Below are 19825 nucleotides of genomic sequence, written 5' to 3' on the forward strand. Positions count from 1 at the left end.
GCTGGAGTACTGTGTCTGTCTCTCCCAGCCTCACATCCCCTATCTCCAACAGGGCGGCAGCGCCAGGCAAGAAGGAGTAAAAAGCTCTTTATTTGAAGCTCCAAGGTAGGGCAGGGCACTGGCCTCTCACCCGAGGCCCCCACAGTTCAGTTTCCCTACGGTTCACAGTGAAGCCCCGCCACACAGTCCAGCTGTGCCCATCGGCAGGCGGGTCAGACCTGCAGGTTGACAAAGGGTGCAAAGCCTGCCATGTCCTGTAGCAGCACCAGGGCCTGATGCAGCGGAGGCTCCACATCGATGTCCACGCCGCGCTTCCGCAAACGGCTTAGGCTGGGCTCGGCCACATGGTGGCAGTGCCGCACCCGCAGCGAGCGTAGCGCGGGGCAGTACTCGGCCAGCGTCCTGGGGGAGGAGCCGGGTGAGGCGAGGGGCGTGAAGCCGCTACACCCACGGTGGGGGAGCCAGCAAAGCCCATGTCTCCCTCCAGTTCGGGGCATACTTCTTCCCTCCGTACAGGAAGGAGGAGACCCGATTTGGGGTCATACACTTAATGCCTCCAGTGAACCGGAGACTTCCTGTCTCTGAAACAGGGAACCTGCTTCTCAGCTGTGCCCACGATTGCAAGGTTTTCCCCTTGATGAAGAACAGCCAGAAATGTGACTTTTGTACTTTGTATGTGAAATCTCCCAATGTGTAAATACTGGTTCAAAAAAGTTTTTAAACTGTGGGCTCTCTGGCCTAGGCATTCCTAGAGGCCCTTCCTGTTCAGAATGGGGGTGCCGTGGTAGCAGGAAGATCCAGAAACCCCAGTTCTGCCTTTCGACAACTACAGCCCGCCCCGACCCCCAGAGGCTAAGTGCTTGCCCTCCTCCCATCCCACCGACCCCAGGCCCAGGCACCTGACACCGTCGCTTCCGACCCGGAGGCAGCCGGTTAGGTCGAGGTGCTGGAGTTCCGGGCAGTTGCGGGCCAACTCCTGGACGGCGACGTCCCCCACATTGGCGTTGACAGCCAGCGAGAGGCTGCGAAGGCCTGCGCCGCGCCTCTGCGCCAGATACACGATGGCTTCATCCTTGAGCTGTCGGCAGGCGGTGAGGTCCAGCTCTTCAAGGGCCGGACAGCGGTCAGCGAGGCCGCGCAGCGCCAGCCCATCTACCCAGTCACAGTGCGCGAGCGAAAGGCGCTGCAGGCGGGGGCAGCCCTCGGCCAGCGCCCCCAGCGCGCGGCGGCTCAGTTGCCCGCAGCCGGCCAGCGCCACACTCCGCAGCTGGGGATTCCGCGCCAGCACCGGCACCAGATCCTCGTCCGACAACCATTCGCGACACGGCGCCAGCGCCAGCTCCTGCAGCCCCTCGGCGTCCCGCAGCAGCCAGGCCAATGCGGCCTGCGGGATCTGCGGACCCACCTACGGGCGGGGAAGCACCTCGACTCTCAGCTGGTTCCGGGGGCGGACGCTGCCTTACCCGTCCCTGAGGAGTTCTTTCCTGGCAGCAGGTCGCCCTCGGGGCTTGCCACCTGCCCTCCCAGGAGAGACCCTACGCGCCCTCTGAGCTGATTCCCGGTACTCGCCCTTTGAGAGTACGTCTCACTGGGTGGATCGCTTCCAGGTCATTCCTAGAGGCCCAAGGGGGATCTCGAAGGGTAGACAGCGGGGCTGGGGGCTGGAGGTTCAGGTCTGGGGACTGGGGGTTGGGGGGCGGGGCTGGAGCCGGGGCGGGGGCAGTATCCAGAAGGGGGCGGGGTCCGGCCCCAGGCTTACCTGAGCGGCGTCGAAGCGGCGCAGCCCAGCCAGGTGCAGCTGCACTAGAGCCCGGAAGGCCCTACTGACGCGCTGCAGCCGGAGCAGCTGGCGCAGCGGCACACGGCTCAGGACGTGTGGGAGCAGCACGTCTTCCCAGGGCAGGTCCAGGAGCCTGCGGGCAAAGGGGCGTTGGCGGCGGCGTCCCCGGGTTGCTGTTACCTGCGAGTCCGCCTCCGTTATGCTCCTGAGCCCCAGCTCCTAAAAGCGACCCCCAGACCCGGCCCTGGTTCAGCTCCCCTCCCCCAGGCCTTTTTTCCCTCTCTCGGCCCCGCCGGTGCTCGGTACCTGACGGCTCCGGGCTCTTGCTCCCCTCCGGACTGCTCCATCGGTGGCTCCATCGGCTGTCTACTGCGCGTGCGCAGTAAGGTCGTCTCGCTTTGGCCTCGAGCGGCCGCAGCGAACCCGCCTACTTTGGCTGTAGAGACAGACAGATTCAATCGAGTGCCGGCTCACTGAGGATCCTGTCTGAAAGTGTTCCGGATGGATCTCGAAACTGAAGGCGGAACAGGCCGGTGGTGTAAAGTTAGACCTCGCCTTCTCCGCTACAGGGCTTGAGACCCGAGGCTGAAGAATGCGATGGTGCAGCAGAGACTGGCTTTTTTCGTTTTGGGCCAGTGGCCGCCTCAAAGTGAAGTGATGGGAGGAGCAGGCAAAGCCAAACGTATAAGGGGCGGAGCGAGGACTGTTAAGGTTCTGGGCCTATTTTCTCTGCCCTCTGATCGCGTTTAGCGAGTTTGAAAAATGGGGAAAAACTGTCCAGGCTCTTATTGCCTGGCACGTAGTAGATGCCCAAGAATTGCTGAATGAATTGAATGGGGAGAGCTAGAATTTTTCTTCCTTCATCAAGCAAACTTGTCCAAACCTCCCATCCCTGGTTAATTGTGAAGTACAGAGCTATCCAACCCCTTCCACTCCCGGAAGATTTGTAACGGGTTTACACCTTGGGGGGAGAAATGTAGGGTCGAGAAGAAGGACTGTATCTCCAACTGGGTCCCTTTCCTTTACCCAGGAGGTCTAGAGTCCTGAGAAGAATAAGTGTTCAGGTCAGCCCGCTAGGAATACTGCTTCTCGGTTGGCCTGGGGGGTTAGTTGTGGGGTCTGGGGCTGGGCCCTCCCTGGGGCAGTAACCCCCCCCTCCCCCCAGAGCTCTGGGCTCAGACTCTGGGTTACCCTCTCACTGCATCCCCAGATCCTAGTTCAGAGTCCGCTCCAGGGAAACTCTGGAGCAGTGCGTTCCCCATCATGCATTGGCGGGGAGGATGTGAAGGAGGCCGAGGGCTACTGCTGTCCCAGATAGCTCCCATCCACCCACCCCACCCCCCGCCCCAGCAGGGTTACACTCTCCCGTCGTGCAACCGTTTCACCTGCCTCTTCATAACGAAAAATACTTCCCATCCATTATCAGGGCTTCGGCACCTCTGCAAGGTGGGCATGTCTGTTCCGTCACTCCACTTTGAAGATGAAACCGAGGCCCTGGAGAGGCAGCACCTTGTCCGGGGTCAAACGAGTCGGGATAAAGAACTCAGGCATCCTGGTTTTCCCCGAATCCCTTTCACACTCCTCCACCCTCCCCCACCCCACCCCCACTCCCATGCTGCGAGAAGGGAGTAAACAGCAGCGGGGAAGGACCAAGGAGGGTCAGTGTGGGTGAGGGACTTGCTCCCTTTTCCTCCGCCTGCTTGGGGAAGGGTAGCTGGGAGGACAGATCTGTGCTAAGATAGAGTCAAGTGGGCGCGCACCACCTCGGGCCGCGCGCCTCCCCCCCCTCCCAGCGGTGTTCCCGCTTCTGCGCCTGCGCAGTGCGACAAATCTGGCGCTGTCCCCTTCAGCACCACGCCGAGCCCGCGCAGCCCCTCCCCGCGGTGAGCCCCGCGCACCCCCGCCTCGCACGTTCTTGCGCCCCCTGACCACTCGAACAGACCCCTTCTTCCTTCCGAGGTCACCACTTGCCTGCCCTGGAGTTCCCAAGGAGAGCAGTTGCCATAGTAACTCTAGCGGTGCTTTCTTAAAATAGCCGGGCCCGCTTCTACCTTGGCCAAGGGCACAAGGGTTGCCTGTCTCCCACTTCCTCTAGTCCAGGCGTCATTCCGTCTAACCTCTTACCAGACGGGCAGGATGCCTAACTCAGGCAGCAAGGAAGTTCTTTTTGAAGTCTGAGTAACATCCCTCCTGCTGCATCCTGGGCGAGTGGTCATGGTTGTGTCTCCTGAGTCCTAGTCTCAGAACATCCGGAGGGTTTGAGGCAGTGCTCGCTAGATCTTTCTCCCATAAATTGATGGTCTCCTGGATTTAGGGGGCGGGTCCAGTCTACACCCGTACTGTGTGCTGGCGCGGCCGCGTGCTCGTGGGGGCGGGAGCGCATGTGGCATGTAACAGGTCATGTGGCAACCTCCTAGGGACACGCGTGGGGTCTGGAGCAGGACACGCGTGTGCAGCTGGGTCCTGCGTGCCGCTCGGGGTGGTGGACGAGAGGGACGAGGACACGATTGGGGTGGGTCATGTGAGGGTCTGAAGAACAGACCAGAGGTTCCATACGTCCTCCCCCTCCTCAGGGGCGGGTCTCAGGTTGGCGGGATTGCCCAGCGGGGACCTAGCGTCGAGAAGGGGGGCCAGCCTCCGGGACTCAGGGCCCCGAGAGAGGGCGGGCTGGGGGGGGATTAGCTCTGAGCCGCGCGTAGGGGGGAAGGAGGGACTGAGAGGCGGGCGGGCCTGGAGCAAGCAGGAGCAAGCGGGAGTCGCTCTGCCTTCACAGCTGAGCTGGGCCCAGCCTCTCCCCTGCCTCTCCTCGGCCCCAGCTCCAGGCGAGCAGCGGTGAGTACTGAGGCGGCTCGAGTCCAGGGCTGCACTGGGGGTGCGCTGGGCCCCGATTGAGCTTCAGAAACCTGCCTGGCAGGGTTGCTGCTCGACCCTTGCCCCTACCCTGCATTGCCACCAGGGTCCCTTTTACCCCTTTATGGTCCTTCCTGGGCTGGACAAGATCTGTCATACGCCTGGGGGGTGGAGGGAGAGATGGGGAGAGGGTCTGCTTCAGCCTTCACCCTGCCCCCCACCCCAGAGACCAGTGACTGGTGGGGGTTGGAGGAGAGGGTGTATGCCCCTGTTTACGGATGTGTGTGAGGATGCATCTGTATCTGTGTGTGACTGTGACCAGTAAGTGTCTGTGAGTGTCTGATATGCCTGTGTCTCTATGTGCCTTGGAGAATGAGGGCCTGTGTGTATATTTGGGTATCTCTTTGTGTGTTCCTGTTTGATTGCAGTGTGTGTGTAAAACAAGCATGTGCCTTTCCATTACACACATATTTGTTATGACTGTGAGAGTGTATGAGGGTGTGTCTTTGAGCAATGTGTGTGTGTGCCTGTGTCTGAGTGTGCTGAAGCGTGTTGTCTATGAATGTGTTAGCTGTGTACCGATATTATTTGTCCTTACGTGTGTGTGTGCATGAGTATGTGTACCTGTATGGAGAACAAGAATGTCCCTTTCCCATTCAGCATGTATGTAGTAGAGGAGGAGCCTCTGTTCAGGCCTTTCTCTTCCCTTTCACCTATGCCTCTCAGCCCCTCATGTCCCTATATACCACTCCCATTCTTCCTCCCTCTCCTTCCAGGAGGCCTGAGTTCTCTCCCCCTGAGTGAGGGGCTTCTATAGAGAGACTGTGGAAGGTCCATGGCTGGACGATGATGATGGCTGGCTGATACTTCTGGTCCTGAGGGTGGGGTAGCAATCTTCCCCCTCCCCCACCAGAAGTAGTTCCAAAATGCCACAGGAACTCTGGGCTCCACTCAACTTCTGAAATACCTTCCTCTCTCCTCCCAGGGTGATGCTTAGAGCCCCCAGGCAGAAAGGAGAGGAGCCAGGGGCCCATTGGGGGCACAATTCTTTTCTCCTCAGGCCTCCATGGAAGTAGCGCCAGCAGGAAGACTGATCACCACCCCCAGGGGTGGAATCAGTGATGCCATATTCCCGGCGTGGGCTAGACCCCTGGTGCTCAATGACCCCAACCAGCTTTCCCTTCCCTGTCTCTGCTCTCCTGTCCACCTGACTCCCCGGCAGTTCACCCCCTCCTCCCCTTCCTCTCTTGCAGGCCTGTCTGAAGAGCATGCTGCCCCCTCACTCCCCACCTGGCCTGGCCATCCCTGCCCCCCCAGCCTGACCCCCGGCCCCAGCATGGCCCAGGGTGCCATGCGCTTCTGCTCGGAAGGCGACTGTGCCATCTCCCCGCCACGATGCCCACGCCGCTGGCTCCCCGAAGGCCCGGTGCCCCAGAGCCCCCCGGCCAGCATGTATGGCAGCACAGGCTCCCTACTACGGCGGGTGGCAGGTCCAGGTCCCCGAGGCCGGGAACTTGGACGTGTGACAGCACCCTGTACACCCCTGCGTGGCCCCCCTTCACCCCGTGTTGCTCCCTCACCCTGGGCACCCTCTTCACCCACTGGGCAGCCCCCACCAGGGGCCCGGAGCTCTGTGGTCATATTCCGCTTTGTGGAGAAGGCCAGCGTGAGGCCACTGAATGGGCTACCTGCTCCCGGAGGCTTGAGTCGGAGCTGGGACCTGGGTGGGGTCTCTCCTCCCAGTCCCACCCCAGCCCTTGGGCCTGGCTCCAACCGCAAGTTGCGGCTAGAAGCATCCACATCAGACCCACTCCCAGCTGGAGGAGGCTCAGCTCTGCCTGGCAGCCAGGGCCTTTTACACGGGCCACCAGCTCAACCTCAGGTTGGAGCAGACGGTCTTTACTCCTCTCTCCCCAATGGGCTGGGGGGACCCTCTGAGCACCTGGCCACATTATTCCGAGGACCTGCTGACACTGGACTCCTTAACCAGGTATGTGATCTCCCTTGGGCTCCCTGGAACCCCAGAGACCCAGCAAAGGCCAAGGCTTGTCTCCTTGGTGGTCTTGGGCCTATCAGCTGTTCACTCTGAATCCTTCAATCTGTGCTAAATCTGCCTCTTTCTTGCCCTTGCTCTTTGTTTGTCCTTATGTCTCTGCACCTCCGTCCCTGTATGTTTTTCTTTCTGTGTTTCTGTCCCATGTTCTTGTGTCTTTGTGTGTCTGGCTTTATCTCTGGGTGCCTGTGTCTGTGTCTCCCTCCTTGGCTTAGGGGGACACCTGGTCCTCACCCAGAGAAGTCTCCTCTCATGCCCAGAGAATCGCTCGAGCCAAATGGGAATTCTTCTATGGCTCTTTGGACCCCCCCAGCTCAGGTAAGGCCTGGGACTGAGGCAAGGGGAACAGGACAGGGCCTTTTCCACAGCAGCCATGGCGTGCTAGGGAGCCTTCCTTTAAACCTCCCCCTATTCTTTCCTAGGCTTCTGAGTCAGCTAATGCCTCCCTAGGCCTCAGTCTTTCCATCTGTGTTATGATAGGGGGTTGGGGGGAGGGCAGCTAGGTTGGACGCTTGGAGGAAGCTGGGTAGTGGAGGGAGGGGATGGCAGGATGTCAAGGGTCATTCCTTGGAGTAGAAAAGAGGCTGGTCTCCCTCAGGCCCCTCAAAGGTGTTTGATAAGAACTTGATTTGAAATGAGCTCCACTGGCACCAGGAACAAGCTGAGTTTGTAGCAGGAGGAATGGCGGCTAGACAGTGAAAGAACTTCCTGCCAGTTTGAGGCAGTGGGGGAGAGTTCCTTCTGAGAACAGAATCAGGACAGGGAGCTGACCTGAATAACCTCCTGACCGGGATGCCTGTGCACACTGCAGGTGCTAAGCCCCCAGAGCAGGCCCCCCCATCTCCACCTGGGGCGGGCTCAGGGCAGGGCTCTGGGGTGGCTGTGGGGCGAGCAGCCAAGTACTCCGAGACGGACCTGGACACAGTGCCCCTGAGGTGCTACCGCGAGACCGACATCGATGAGGTGCTGGCTGAGCGGGAAGAGGCTGACTCGGCCATCGAGAGTCAGCCCAGCTCTGAGGTCCCGCCTGGCACTGCCCGCCCACCTGCCCCACGTCCCGGCCCATGCCTTGGCCCTCGTTCCAGCCTGGGCAGTGGCAATGAGGACGAGGATGAGGCAGGTGGGGAAGAGGATGTGGACGACGAGGTGTTTGAGGCCTCAGAAGGGGCCCGGTGAGTGGGGGAGTGGGAGAGGAAAGTGGCTTGCTCCTTCCCACTGGCCCAGAGCCAGAGCTGGGCTCAAAGGGATGGGAATAGAGACAAGGGTGGGGCCGGGAATGTCAGGACAAAGCGGTGTGCTGACAGGGCGGTGTAGCACACGGGATTCCGGACAGAGCCCTGAGGCCTGGCAGGGAACCGGGGGTGAGGGGACCGTCAGCAAGAGCCCAGGAGGTTAGGGGCAGCCAGGATAGAGGAGGAAAGGGGTTCTAATGAGGGCCAGGGGGCAGAGTGACAGGCCGAGGTCAGAATCAAGCCTGGGGGCACGGGAGCATCAGGCTAGATCCTGGATCCCGGCAGGAGAACGTGGAGTGTAGGGGCCTTCCTCTCTGTCTCACACCCCATTGCAGCCTGGAGCCTCATCTTCTTTTCCTAAGATGTTGCCAGAAATAGAAATGGAATGGCAGGAGGGGAGAGGATCAGGGAGAAGGAGGAGAAACGGAGATTAACAGGGAGTGAGAGAGGAAGGGCATTGGGTGTTGGGTATGGGTAGGGCTGGGGTGTTCCAGGGGCACTGAATAGCTTGGCAAACCTGTGGTGGGGACCCCCTACCCGGGTTGCTCTTTTTGGGGGCTGGGAGCCTGTGAAAAGGGGATGATAATCCCCTTCACAGAGTCGGTATGAAAGTTCAATGAAATGCTACCTGAGAGCTGTCCTGTAGGCCCCTGATCAGAGATTCTCCTCCCTGCCCCTGCAGGCCAGGCACCCGAATGCCTCACTCCGGGCCTCTCAAGTCGCCTCTGCCCTTTCTACCTGGGACCAGCCCCTTGGCTGATGGGCCCGACTCTTTCAGTTGTGTGTTTGAAGCCATCTTGGAGTCACACCGGGCCAAGGGCACCTCCTACACCAGCCTCGCCTCGCTGGAGGCCCTGGCCTCACCTGGCCCAACCCAGAGCCCCTTCTTCACCTTTGAGCTGCCTCCCCAGCCCCCTGCCCCCAGGCCTGACCCACCTGCTCCTGCCCCACTTGCCCCTCTTGAACCGGATTCTGGTACCAGCTCTGCTGCTGATGGGCCTTGGACACAGAGAGAGGAGGAAGAGGAGGCAGAGGCTGGAGCCAAGCAGGCCCCAAGGAGGGAGCCCCCTAGTCCCTGCCGCTCAGAAGACAGCTATGGGCTGGGGGCAGCTCCCCTGGGCAGGTGAGTGATTCCTTTGTGTCCTCAGACTTGAGGCCCCAGGGCCCCAGGAACAGTTGCCCCAAGGGACAGAGCCTGAGTGTGAAGATGTAGTTTATATTCCTGACCCCTGATAGGGGTGGTCAGGGGATACAGATGTGTTTTCTCATTTGGAGGACTACTTCCGTTGGCTGTGAGTGGGAGCCCCTCACAGCCTGCCCCCTTGGTCTCAGATCCAGTGACTTGTGAAACCATGGTTTAGGATTGAAGGGTCCCTAGAGGACACCCTCCTTTTTCTCTAGGAGGGTCCTTCCCTCCCCAGACAGAGCCTCTAACTTGCTTAGAATTCTTCTGATCTTACCCTCAGCCAGCCTGGAGGTTTCTCCCAAAGATGCAGCCACCAGCTTCTCCTTTTGCTTCCCTCCCATGTCACCTCCCCACTCCAATCTAGAGTCTCTCACCCTTCTCCAGGAAGTCCTTTCACCAGTCTAACCTTTCTGCTCTCCCCTCTGCCAGCTACCCTCGCAGTCACTGAAGCCATGGCAACAGGAGGGGGTGGCCAGGGAGACAGGGTTGCCTAGCAACTAGGAGTTTCCGGCCTCCGTCTCAGGGGTGACAGGTGGCTTTGTGAGTAGAGCAGCCAGGGTGGGAAGGGAAGGCAGGGGGAGACAGGGGATGAGGGATTCACTCTGACCCCCAATACCCTCTACCCCAGAGCCTGCTTCTTTGAGGGTGTAAGAGAAGGACCAAGGAGGAGGCTCCTCTCCCTAAAAAGCGGGAAGAGGAAAGACATAGGAGCAGGAAAGTGTCCCTGCTGCCCTCACATCTTTGTCTGACCCTCCACTGTTCCTCCCTAGCAGTCCATCTATCCTATCTTTGCCCATAGTCTCAGACACAGAGGACTCTGTCCTGAGTAGGTCCAGTGTGGGAATGGGGAATCTATGTCTAATAGCAAACTTAGGGAGCTTTGGGGAAAGCAGCCAGAACTCCCACAGCAGCAACATGGATGTGGGTTAGATTTGAGGCAGGACTTCCACAGAGAGGTGGTAATGATGGAGTAGGCTGATGGAAGGAATCTCCTTCTCTGGAGAAAAGAAAAATGCCTTCCCCATGTCCCAGTCTTCCCTTCTCTGTCTACTGGGTCTGGAGGCAGAGGAAGGATCTGGATGGCCCCCGAGGGCTTGCCCCACCTCTGAGCTGGTGTTCTACCCTGGCAGTGAACCACCCCTGAGCCAGCTCGTGTCCGATTCGGACTCAGAGCTGGACAGCACAGAGCGGCTGGCCCTGGGAAGCACAGACACCTTGTCCAATGGGCAGAAAGCAGACCTGGAGGCTGCGCAGCGCCTAGCTAAGAGGCTGTACCGACTAGATGGCTTCAGGAAGGCGGATGTGGCCCGGCATCTGGGCAAGAAGTAAAGGCACTGGGCTGGGATTGAGAATGGGGGGAGAAGGGATGCATCCTGCGGGCAGCACCTCCACATCCCCTGTATCTAATACCCCCAGGTCTCTAGGTAAACCCCACCTGGCCCCTTGACACTTCCCCTTGAGACCCCACCTGTCTCTCTGCCCTGCCCACAGCAATGACTTCAGCAAACTTGTGGCTGGCGAGTACCTGAAGTTCTTTGTCTTCACGGGCATGACTCTGGACCAAGCTCTCAGGTGGGTGTCCGGCCCTTTGAGGGCAGCCCCTACTCTCCAGGCCTGGTGTGCAGGGCCTCAGTTATGCCTCCTCTGAGCCCCGTGCCTCCCCTAAACTGCCATGAAGTCACCCTTCCCAAGCTGACTGGACGTGGCCAAGAGCCAGGGCTGCCTGGTAAAGGGACCTTGGGTAGAGGTGACATGTCCCCTCTTCCCCCCTCCCCAGGGTGTTTCTGAAGGAGCTGGCCTTAATGGGTGAGACCCAGGAACGGGAGCGCGTGCTGGCCCACTTCTCCCAGAGATACTTCCAGTGCAATCCTGGAGCCCTGTCCTCAGAGGGTGAGGAGGCCGGGGTCGGGGCATTCCTGGCTGGTCACTGAGGCAGATGGGCACTGCATCTGTGTAAAGCAGCATGAGTGTGTGTGCAGAAGTACCCGAATGCACGAGCTTGCAGGCATGCAAGCATGCATGTATGCAGACAGAACTGGCACAGCTGCACAGATGTGGAACTGTGCATGTGGGCAGGTATAGGGCTAGGTAGGGTCTAGTGTGTGTTGTGAAGAGGCACATGGCAGGTGTGTTTGCATGCCATTGTTTGCATACATGTGCAAGACAGTGCTTGGCCTGAGTAGGGATTCTATTTGGTCTGCATAACTGTGTGGGGCCCAATGGCTTGCATAGACACAGAGGCATGTTGGTGTTGGGGGCAAGCAGTGGGCTGCCCTCAGAACCTTAGGGAGCTAGGGAGGGTGACCTAAGAAGAGGGAGAGGTCCCATCTGAGGGTTTTACTGGAAGAGAGAGGTCTTTGCTCCGGAAGGGTTTGTCCAGGACTTAACAAAAGTGTGGTTGTGAGCCAAAGGGGGTCCTGAAAGGGGGCAGGGGATGAACTGGAAGATTGAGGAAGATAGATGTGGAAGAGTCCCTGCGAGGTGGCCAAGGCTGAATGTCAATTCTCTCCTAGACGGTGCGCACACGCTGACCTGCGCCCTCATGCTACTCAATACGGATCTCCATGGCCACGTGAGTAGGGGGGCTGGCGGGAGGGAGCCCGGAACACCCCGTCCAGAGACTTCAAGGCCTGGGAGGCGAAGGACTCCCCAAGCTCAGAGGCCTCTGTGCCCTCCATTAGAACATCGGGAAGCGCATGACCTGCGGAGACTTCATTGGTAACCTGGAGGGCCTCAACGAAGGCGGCGACTTCCCCAGAGAGCTGCTCAAGGTGGGGGGTGGGGCGGGGCGGGACAGAGGTCGCTGGAGGGGAGGGACAGGGGACCTGTCAGCAGGCCTCCGAGGGAGGGGAGGGGCCTGCCACCACCTAGTTCCCGCTGTGGAAGCCTGGGCTCTAGTGACTCAGCCTGGGGACCGCCCCCTCCCCCAGCCCCCACAAGACTGGCTTTCCCGGCACATGCGCACTCGCAGTCCCAGCGCGCAGCGGGGGAGGGGGGGGGAAACAGTTCTCGAAAACACGTGACCAGCAGGCCCTGGACCCCGTATTTTGGCTTCATTAGCGCCCCTCCTTCAGTGTTCACTGAGGAAAGGGGTGGGGGTGGGGTCTCTGCAAGCGCGGGGGGGCGCACAGGTACACCACTTCCCTCCCCGCGCCCAGCCCCCGCCCCACGGTGTACAGCCACAAAGGCCTCTCTGGTACCGCTGCGCTGGAGGGACCCGGAGATGGGGGCCCTGAGAGGGACAAAGGCTTTCCGGGGTCCTGAAGCCAGTTAGCACCAAGCTGGGACTACACACTGTGCTTCTGGCTCCTTAGTGGGTAGGCCCCGCGCCCAGGTGCCAGGTCCTGAGGGGTTAGCTACACTGGAGCGGGTAGGATGGGAGGAGGAGGGGGGTGGCCTGGTCCGTGGCTTCACTCCTCTTCCAAATGGGGTGGTGTTTTATCCGAGAAGGCCTGCACTCCCTTGAAACCCCCAGAGTTGTCAAAGGGGTCTCCCGGCCACCGCATACGTGTGACAGCACAGGAGTGTCCTGGGGCGTGTTTGTGAACGTGGAGTGTGTTGAGCTTCTGAGTTTGGGAACGTATCTTGAGTGGGGCCATCCACTGTGAGTTGGGGGGCGTCAGTGAGTTGGGGTGTATGCTGACTTGTATATGTGATTTAGGGTCTGTGAATCATAGGGGTTTGTCTGACTTGGAGTGTGTTTGTGCTTTAGGGCTTATGATTTAGAGTGTGTCTGAGTTGGGGTGTAGGTTGGGTGTTTGTGTGTGTTGGGGTGTATATCTACGAATTGACTATCTGGTTTATGACAGGTGTCCATGAGTAGGGGGTGTATGTCTGTGAGTTAATGACTAAAATTTGAGGTGTACCTCTGAATTTGTAGTGTCTGTGAGTTGAGGTGAATATGAATTGGTGCATCTGGTTAGTTGGGGGTGTATGTAAAGTGGGGTGTTTGAAGGTGATTATATACTCGGGCATTTGAAGTATCTGCGGGTCGGTGAGTTGGGTAATTCCACGGCTGTCTCCATCCCGCGCCGCTGTCTAGCCTCGTGGCCCCTCCTGGCTCTGTAAAAAAGGGCCGCCAGGAGGCGTTCCGACCTTTCTCCTCACCACCGCACCCTGACGAGCCAGGAGAGCGCTCCAGACCCTACAGGGACAGCCCACCTCACCTCCCAGCACCCCTAGAGCAGGCCACCGCGCCCCACCCCCCCACCGGCCCTCCCAGGCGCCTCCCCCGTGACGGCGCGCGGCGGGCCCTCCTCTCGGTCGGACGCCTCCATTTTGCGCCGTCCCCGCCCCTCGCCCTCGCCCTCCCCTCTCCGTCGGCGCCCCCCTCCCGCTCTCGCCGAGCTGCAGAGCAGACCGCGCCGCCGCCGCCGCCGCCGCCGCCGCCGCCGCCGCCGCCGCCGCCGCCGCCGCCGCCGCGCGCTCCGTGCGTCGGTGGGAGCCGAGCCGGGCCGGGCTAGGGCCGGGCCGGGCCGGGCCGCTCGCGCCGGCTGTCGGGGGAGCCGTCCGCGGGCCGTCCGGGCCGTCCGCGGCCGAGGCCGGACGGGGGCATGGCCGGGGGCCGCGGCGCGCCGGCCGGGCCAGCATGATCGGTGTCAACAGCATCCACAGCAGCGCCGGGCGGCTGCGCTCTCGCTCGCTGTGCTCCGTGCGCTACGGGCGCACCCACCGCGGCGCGGAGACCCTGTGCTACGGCTGGCCGCAGCGCTCGCGCAGTCTCAAGCCCGTGCTCTACACCGACCTGGTGGTCAGCCGCCTGCAGAGCCGCAAGAAGAAAAAGGCGGTGAGGGCGGTGGGGCCGCGGCCCACGCCAGGCTGGGGGGCGACCGAGGGGGTTGCTGAGGGCGGCACGCGACTGAGGGGGCGGCTTGAGGGAGGCGCCGAAGGCATCGCAAGCTGAGTGGGGAGCCTGACACGGACAGAGCCCACGGGTAGCCAGGGGTGGGCATGGGTTGGGGGTCGGGCAGAGACCCTCGGATCAAGTTGGGGATCGCAGACCAAAGGGTCTTTGGGCCTTCTAGATGAGAGCATGAGACGGAGCTCACCTGTGGGGTTTAGGAATTTTCGAAGGAAGACGTTGTGGGCCAAAGGAAGTGCCGAGAGGGGCAGGGGATGAACTGCAGGGCTGGCGACAAGGACCGCAGGTTGGCTTTCGGTGGCCACTTCACTTCTTGGCCCTAGAGTTGGAGTGTGAGGGCTTAGGGTCTGCGCCTTGCTGAGTTTGGTCGGGGTGGTGCTGGGAGGGCTGAGTATGTGCTGTGGGGTGGAGGTCGTGGTGTACCTGCCCCCGGCCAGGGTGTGCCCATGTGGGGTGCTTGGCTAGCCTTGTGGTTGGGTATAGCAGAGGACAGTGAAAGAGTCAGAGACTGTGTTGTGTGGGCAGCTGGGGGCTGTGTCCCATCTTGGAGAAGGTGCCGACGTCACCACTGCATCCAACTCCTGGCGCACAGGCATCACACGCCACACGCTTAGCCGCACGTGCTGGGGACACACCCACTCACGGACAGGCTGGTGGAAGCGCCCCCACAGTGGGAGGCACTGGTGTGAACCCATGTTGCAGGCTACTCCCAAGAAGAGGGGTCCCCTGTGCCACTACTGGAACCCATCCTCTCCTCCGACCACCCCAAGGCCCCTGCAGGTCCCCCAGGCCAACCGTACAGAGGCAAGTGACTGGTTCGGGAATTCACAGGGAGTTTGGAGTGTGCAGGGTTTGGAAGATAAAACTATTGTCTTTTAGACTAGTGTCCACTCTCCAGGAACATGAAGTATGTGCGTGGGCAGGGGGCTGGACCACTCTGGCATTTGGCTTGGTGGGGCTCTCTGGGTTGAGGGAAGCTCTTAACTTGCACTGGGGCTGGGAGCCATGGGAGTGTGTTCTCTGTTAGCCAAGGAGGGAGGTGACAGGGAGAGTCCTGTTCCTGGGCCTCAGTTTCCCCATATGCCCAGTGTGGGTTTATCCTGTCGAAATAGGCCAAAACACATGGTTGGGGAAAGGAGAGCTTCTTAGGCTGCTCTTTTCCATTCCTTCTAGGGCTGTGCTTCCCCCACCCAGGTTCTGAATAGGATGACTCTTAACAATAACAACAACAGCAAAGATAATAGCAGTTGCTATTTATTGTACATCAACCGTATGCCAGGATGTCCTGTGTTAATTGCTTGCCCTATGGTAAACACCTGGTACTGGGACTTCCCTGGTGGTCCAGTGGTTAAGAGCTCCCAATGCAGGGATGCGGGTTCTGTCCCTGGTCAGGGAACTGAGATCCTGCGTGCCGCGTGGTGTGGCCAAAAAAAAATAAAACGACTATGTGGTGCTACGTTTGTTCTTCCCATGGAGACTTGTCCAAAGTCATGCAGCTCAAGTGGCAAACCTGGGCCTGGGTCCTAGTACCCTGTTCTAGAGCCTGTCAGTCATTACACCCTACTGCCCATCCCCACCCCCAGTTCTGTCTCCTCCCCCAAACTTGGAGGGAGGGCTCTGAGCTCTGGCATTGGTGCACCTCCCCCCAGGATTGACCCCCACCCCACTGGTTTGTTCCTCCCTCTCCAGGCCTTGTACAGCTCCATCAAGAATGAAAAGTTGCAGTGGGCCATGTGAGTCCTGGGGCGTGTGAGGGGGTGGGATGGGACGTCGGGAAGGGGCTGCCTGGAGAGGTCAAGAGCACTGAGATGGGCCGAGTGAATCCTGGGGCTGTGGAGCCGGGGAGGTGGGTGAGAGCACGAGAGGCAGTGAGGCTGCCTCACTTCCTTTTTTGGAGGTGCCCGCCTGGATGTGGGGTTCTGTGTCTTGTTTCTAGCTGGGTTGTTATGACAAGCTGGGTTGGGGTGGATGGCCATTGTCAGCTGGCCTGGGATGAGGGTGCTGAAACAAATTGGGGGAGGTCTCTTGGCACCCAAGTGGGAAAGTAGAAGTCTCTGGAGGTAGGGCCCCGACCAGTAGAGGGAGAGCCTCCTCCTGGGTCCTAAGGAGCCCAGAGTGTCACAGAATTCTCTACTCTTGGCAGCCCCAGTGGAAACAGACTCAGAGTTAAGTCTTGGAAGAGTCTAGTCTGAGGGAGGAGGTCTAGTTTTAGTCTTGAGTCCCCCAGTCTGAGGTAGAGCCCTCATCTAAACAGTCAATAGATCACTCCTACTTGCTGGTATCTGCTGAGAGTCCAGTCACTGCTCAGTTTAGCTGGGAGCTCCCAGTCTGCAGGAGAGAAGACCTCAGAGGAGGCAAAGCTCAGGACTGGGGTACAGGGGGGATCAGGGAAAGCTTCTGTGAGGATTGGTCTCGGGGCAAGCCTTGACGGAGAGGAAGCATTGTTTGGGGAGAGAAAGAGGGAAGTTGGTATTTGGGAGGCAAATGTGTGGTGGCTGAAACGAGTGTGGGGTGAGGAGACCAAGAGGAGGCAGGCTAACTGGAACGGAGAGTGGCAGGAGAGAGACAGTGTTGGTGAGGATGTAGTGTAGGCTCCAGGTGGGAGGCAGTAGGGAGCTACTGCAGGTTTTTGACGAGGGAGTGACAAGATAGAATCAGATTCTTTAGATGATAGCTGACAGAGCCTGCTGACCGGGAGGTACTAGGGGACCACTAGGAAGCTCCTTCTGCCACCATTTAGCCAGCAAGCTATGAGTAAAGCCTGGTGCTGGGTGTGGTTGAGAAGCTGAGTCAGACGTGTCTGCCCTGGTGGAGAACGGAGTGAGGGGTGTGTGTGTGTGTGCAGAAATGGAGAGGATGGGGCTGCGTACGCGTGAGGGGAGGAAGGGACAGACGTGGCCCTACCCTTGGGAACTCTAATCTGGGGGCAGAGACATGCTGCCTCGAGGACCCCTGATCTGAGTGGGGAAGTACAGCTACACCCTGGTGCAACCCGCTCTGAGGCCGGAGATGTGGCTCCAGGAGCCTCAGGCTGAGGGGAGCCACGCCCTATGAGAGGGGCAGTCCCCGCAGCCCCTTCTTCACAGACACTGGAGGAGCTTTCCTGGGTGGCAGAGGCCAGGACTGAAAGGGGGGCCGTGGCTCCACGGCCAGCCCCCTCTGAGGTGATCACACCTGCAGAGACGAGGAGGAGCTGAGACGCTCTCTGTCTGAGTTGGCCGACCCCAACCCCAAGGTCATCAAGAGAGTCAGCGGGGGCAGTGGCAGCGGCTCCAGCCCTTTCCTGGACCTGACTCCCGAGCCTGGGGCCTCAGTCTACAAGCACGGGGCCTTGGTGCGAAAGGTGCACGCAGACCCTGACTGCAGGAAGAGTACGTGGCCAGGTGGGGAGGCCTGGGGGATGGATGGGAGTGGGCCTGTCTCAGGCCCCCCTGACTTGTCTTCCTTCCCCCCAGCACCTCGGGGCAAGCGGGGCTGGAAGAACTTCCACGGGATCCTCAAGGGCATGATCCTCTACCTGCAGAAGGTGCGGGCCCAGCTCAAGGGGTTGGGGCTGAGCTGGCTCAGGGGAGGGAGTGGTGGGGGGTTGGGCTGGGCTGGGACTGCAGCCAGGACGAGATGGGCACCCCACAGGAGGAGTACCAGCCTGGGGAGGCCCCATCGGAGGCTGAGCTGAAGAATGCCATCAGCATCCACCACGCACTGGCCACGCGTGCCAGTGACTACAGCAAGAGGCCCCACGTCTTCTACCTGCGCACCGCTGACTGGCGCGTCTTCCTCTTCCAGGCCCCGTGAGTGCCCTCCTCCTGCCCATCCCACACCCCTTCACTCCACTCCCAGCTTGCTCCTGTCCCTTGTCCCTGGATTGCCTCCTTCCTTCTCAGGCCAGGACTGGCATCCCTGGATGGAACCCTGGGCCCCGGTCCCAGATGGCTGTGCTGTCTCCCCAGGAGCCTGGAGCAGATGCAGTCCTGGATCACTCGCATCAATGTGGTGGCTGCTATGTTCTCCGCACCCCCCTTCCCAGCTGCTGTCAGTTCCCAGAAGAAGTTCAGCCGCCCTCTGCTGCCCAGTGCTGCCACCCGCCTCCCCCAGGTACCCCCAGCTCTGTCCACCTGGTGCCAGTGGGACGGAGTAAGGCAGGCCTAGGCCGACTGCACTCCAGGCTGCTGCGTATGATACATGTAGATGTCCAGTGCACCAGGACATGGGCCATGGGAGGGTGTGCAGAGGCTGAAATACAGTTGGTTAACCCAGACATGGTGCTTTGTTCATCCAAAGGATGGGGCACCTTTTCTAAAAACTTGCACAAAGGCACTGTCTCTGCCAGAGTGACCATGCTCCCCCGGCCTCTAGGAGGAGCAGATGCGGACCCACGAGGCCAAGCTGAAGGCCATGGCAAGTGAGTTGCGGCAGCACCGGGCTGCCCATCTGGGCAAGAAGGCCCGGGGCAAGGAGGCTGAGGAGCAGCGGCAGAAGGAGGCCTATCTGGAGTTTGAGGTGAGCCTCCCGGCCCGGGCACCTCTGTGGCTCCGTGCTCCACCAGTGGGACCTCTGTGTCCCCATACGGAGGCTCAGGCTAGTGATTCATGGCATGGACTCTAAGAGTGGGACTAGCTGAGTGACCCTGGGCAGACTGCTTAATCCCTCTGAGCCGCAGTTTCCTCTTCTGTGGGACAGGGACAGCATTCCATCCCCACTAGGGAAATGAAAGGAGATGATGTCTGTTAAGTGCTCAGTTTTGCCAACTCTGATAAAGGCTCAAGAAACATGAGCTGTTACAGTTGACAGTCTAGAGAGAGCCCAGAGAAGGTCACCAAACTACCCAGGGATCATGTCACAGTCAGTCCTTGGGGGCTTTTGGGGCTTCAGAGGTAGGCAAGAACGTGGCATCTGCTAGCCTTCTTTGGCGTTCCCTCCCTGCTGCAGACGGGGGTGGGCTGGGCAGACGGCGGACAGCAGGCTCATCCCTGCTCCTCTGCCTCAGAAATCTCGCTACGGCACATATGCAGCGCTGCTTCGGGTCAAGCTGAAGGCGGGCAGTGAAGAGCTGGATGCGGTAGAGGCAGCACTGGCCCAGGCCGGGAGTACGGAGGACGGACTCCCCCCTCCTCACTCCAGTCCCTCCTCTCAGCCCAACACCTCCAGCCAGCCCCGGGCTCAGTGTCCTGGCCCAGAGTCTCGCGCAGGGGCAGGCAGTGGGCGGTGGAAGCCCTGAGTTGCGGGTGGGAGTAGGGGGGGTGGTGCCCACCAGGCACCTGCATGACAGGGCCCTGCCTGAGCCCGGGCCGGCCTCGGGCCACCTGGGAGGGCCCCTTGGTCCAGGGCCTGACCGCGCCGGACGCGGTGTCCGGGGCAGGGCAGGGCTAGGGCACGGGCCTCAGGAGCCTTAGGCTAAGGGCCCCTCTGAGACCCCCTTTTTGTGATAATGTTTTGCACTTTTTCGTACAGGGGACTGGGACGGGAGGGGCCAGGGCCCCTGGAATTTTGATGCTTTTTTTTTTGTGGGGGAGACCTGACGTTTCTGCTGAGACCACCCCACCCCTGACACCAGCAATCCCCCTCCATCCTGGGGCCTGGCTCAGACAGAAGCCAGGAGTTGGGGCTGAGCTGGTTTTCCCTCCCTCTTCCGTGAGGGCTCACCCTCTCTCTTTCCAGAGGTGGAGGAAGGGTGTCCATGCTGAGGCCCTATGCACAGGCCAGGGGCAGCATGGCCTTGCTTTCCCTCCTTCAGTGGGCCCTGCCCTTTGTATAGCCTCCACCTCCATTAAAACTGCTCTAGACTTGCTGGCTGGGTCTCCTCCTCTCTCCAGTGCCTGGCTTGAGGCCAGGATAGGCATTTGGTTCCCAGGAACAAGAGTCA

The 19825-nt window shown here is 60.2% G+C and overlaps 2 protein-coding genes across 4 annotated transcripts; one reads left to right on the top strand and one right to left on the bottom strand.

The window, feature by feature from the left end:
- Positions 1-72: 72 nt before the first annotated feature.
- Positions 73-2219, bottom strand: FBXL15 (F-box and leucine rich repeat protein 15). The gene is made up of 4 exons (XM_059899207.1): positions 2087-2219; positions 1760-1913; positions 900-1405; positions 73-402 (listed from the first exon to the last, which is right to left on the bottom strand). The coding sequence occupies exons 1-4, from the start codon at positions 2137-2139 to the stop codon at positions 213-215; spliced, it is 903 nt and encodes a 300-aa protein (XP_059755190.1). The 5' UTR covers positions 2140-2219; the 3' UTR covers positions 73-212.
- On the top strand, positions 1335-19750 carry PSD (pleckstrin and Sec7 domain containing). Of its 3 annotated transcripts, XM_059899204.1 has the most exons (17): positions 1335-1578; positions 5884-6620; positions 6899-7001; positions 7495-7855; positions 8598-9038; positions 10232-10426; positions 10593-10673; positions 10879-10991; positions 11615-11673; positions 11783-11872; positions 15652-15695; positions 17143-17333; positions 17418-17488; positions 17596-17753; positions 17913-18057; positions 18319-18462; positions 18950-19750. In XM_059899204.1, the coding sequence occupies exons 2-17, from the start codon at positions 5967-5969 to the stop codon at positions 19178-19180; spliced, it is 3081 nt and encodes a 1026-aa protein (XP_059755187.1). In that variant the 5' UTR covers positions 1335-1578; positions 5884-5966; the 3' UTR covers positions 19181-19750. The 3 variants fall into 3 exon arrangements, with proteins under 3 accessions (XP_059755187.1, XP_059755188.1, XP_059755189.1); XM_059899205.1 differs by lacking the exon at positions 10232-10426; XM_059899206.1 differs by lacking the exons at positions 1335-1578; positions 5884-6620; positions 6899-7001 and having other exon boundaries at positions 7575-7855; positions 10273-10426.
- The last annotated feature ends 75 nt before the right edge of the window (positions 19751-19825 follow it).

Source organism: Balaenoptera ricei, chromosome 16, assembly GCF_028023285.1.
Source record: "Balaenoptera ricei isolate mBalRic1 chromosome 16, mBalRic1.hap2, whole genome shotgun sequence".
Taxonomy (NCBI): domain Eukaryota; kingdom Metazoa; phylum Chordata; class Mammalia; order Artiodactyla; family Balaenopteridae; genus Balaenoptera; species Balaenoptera ricei.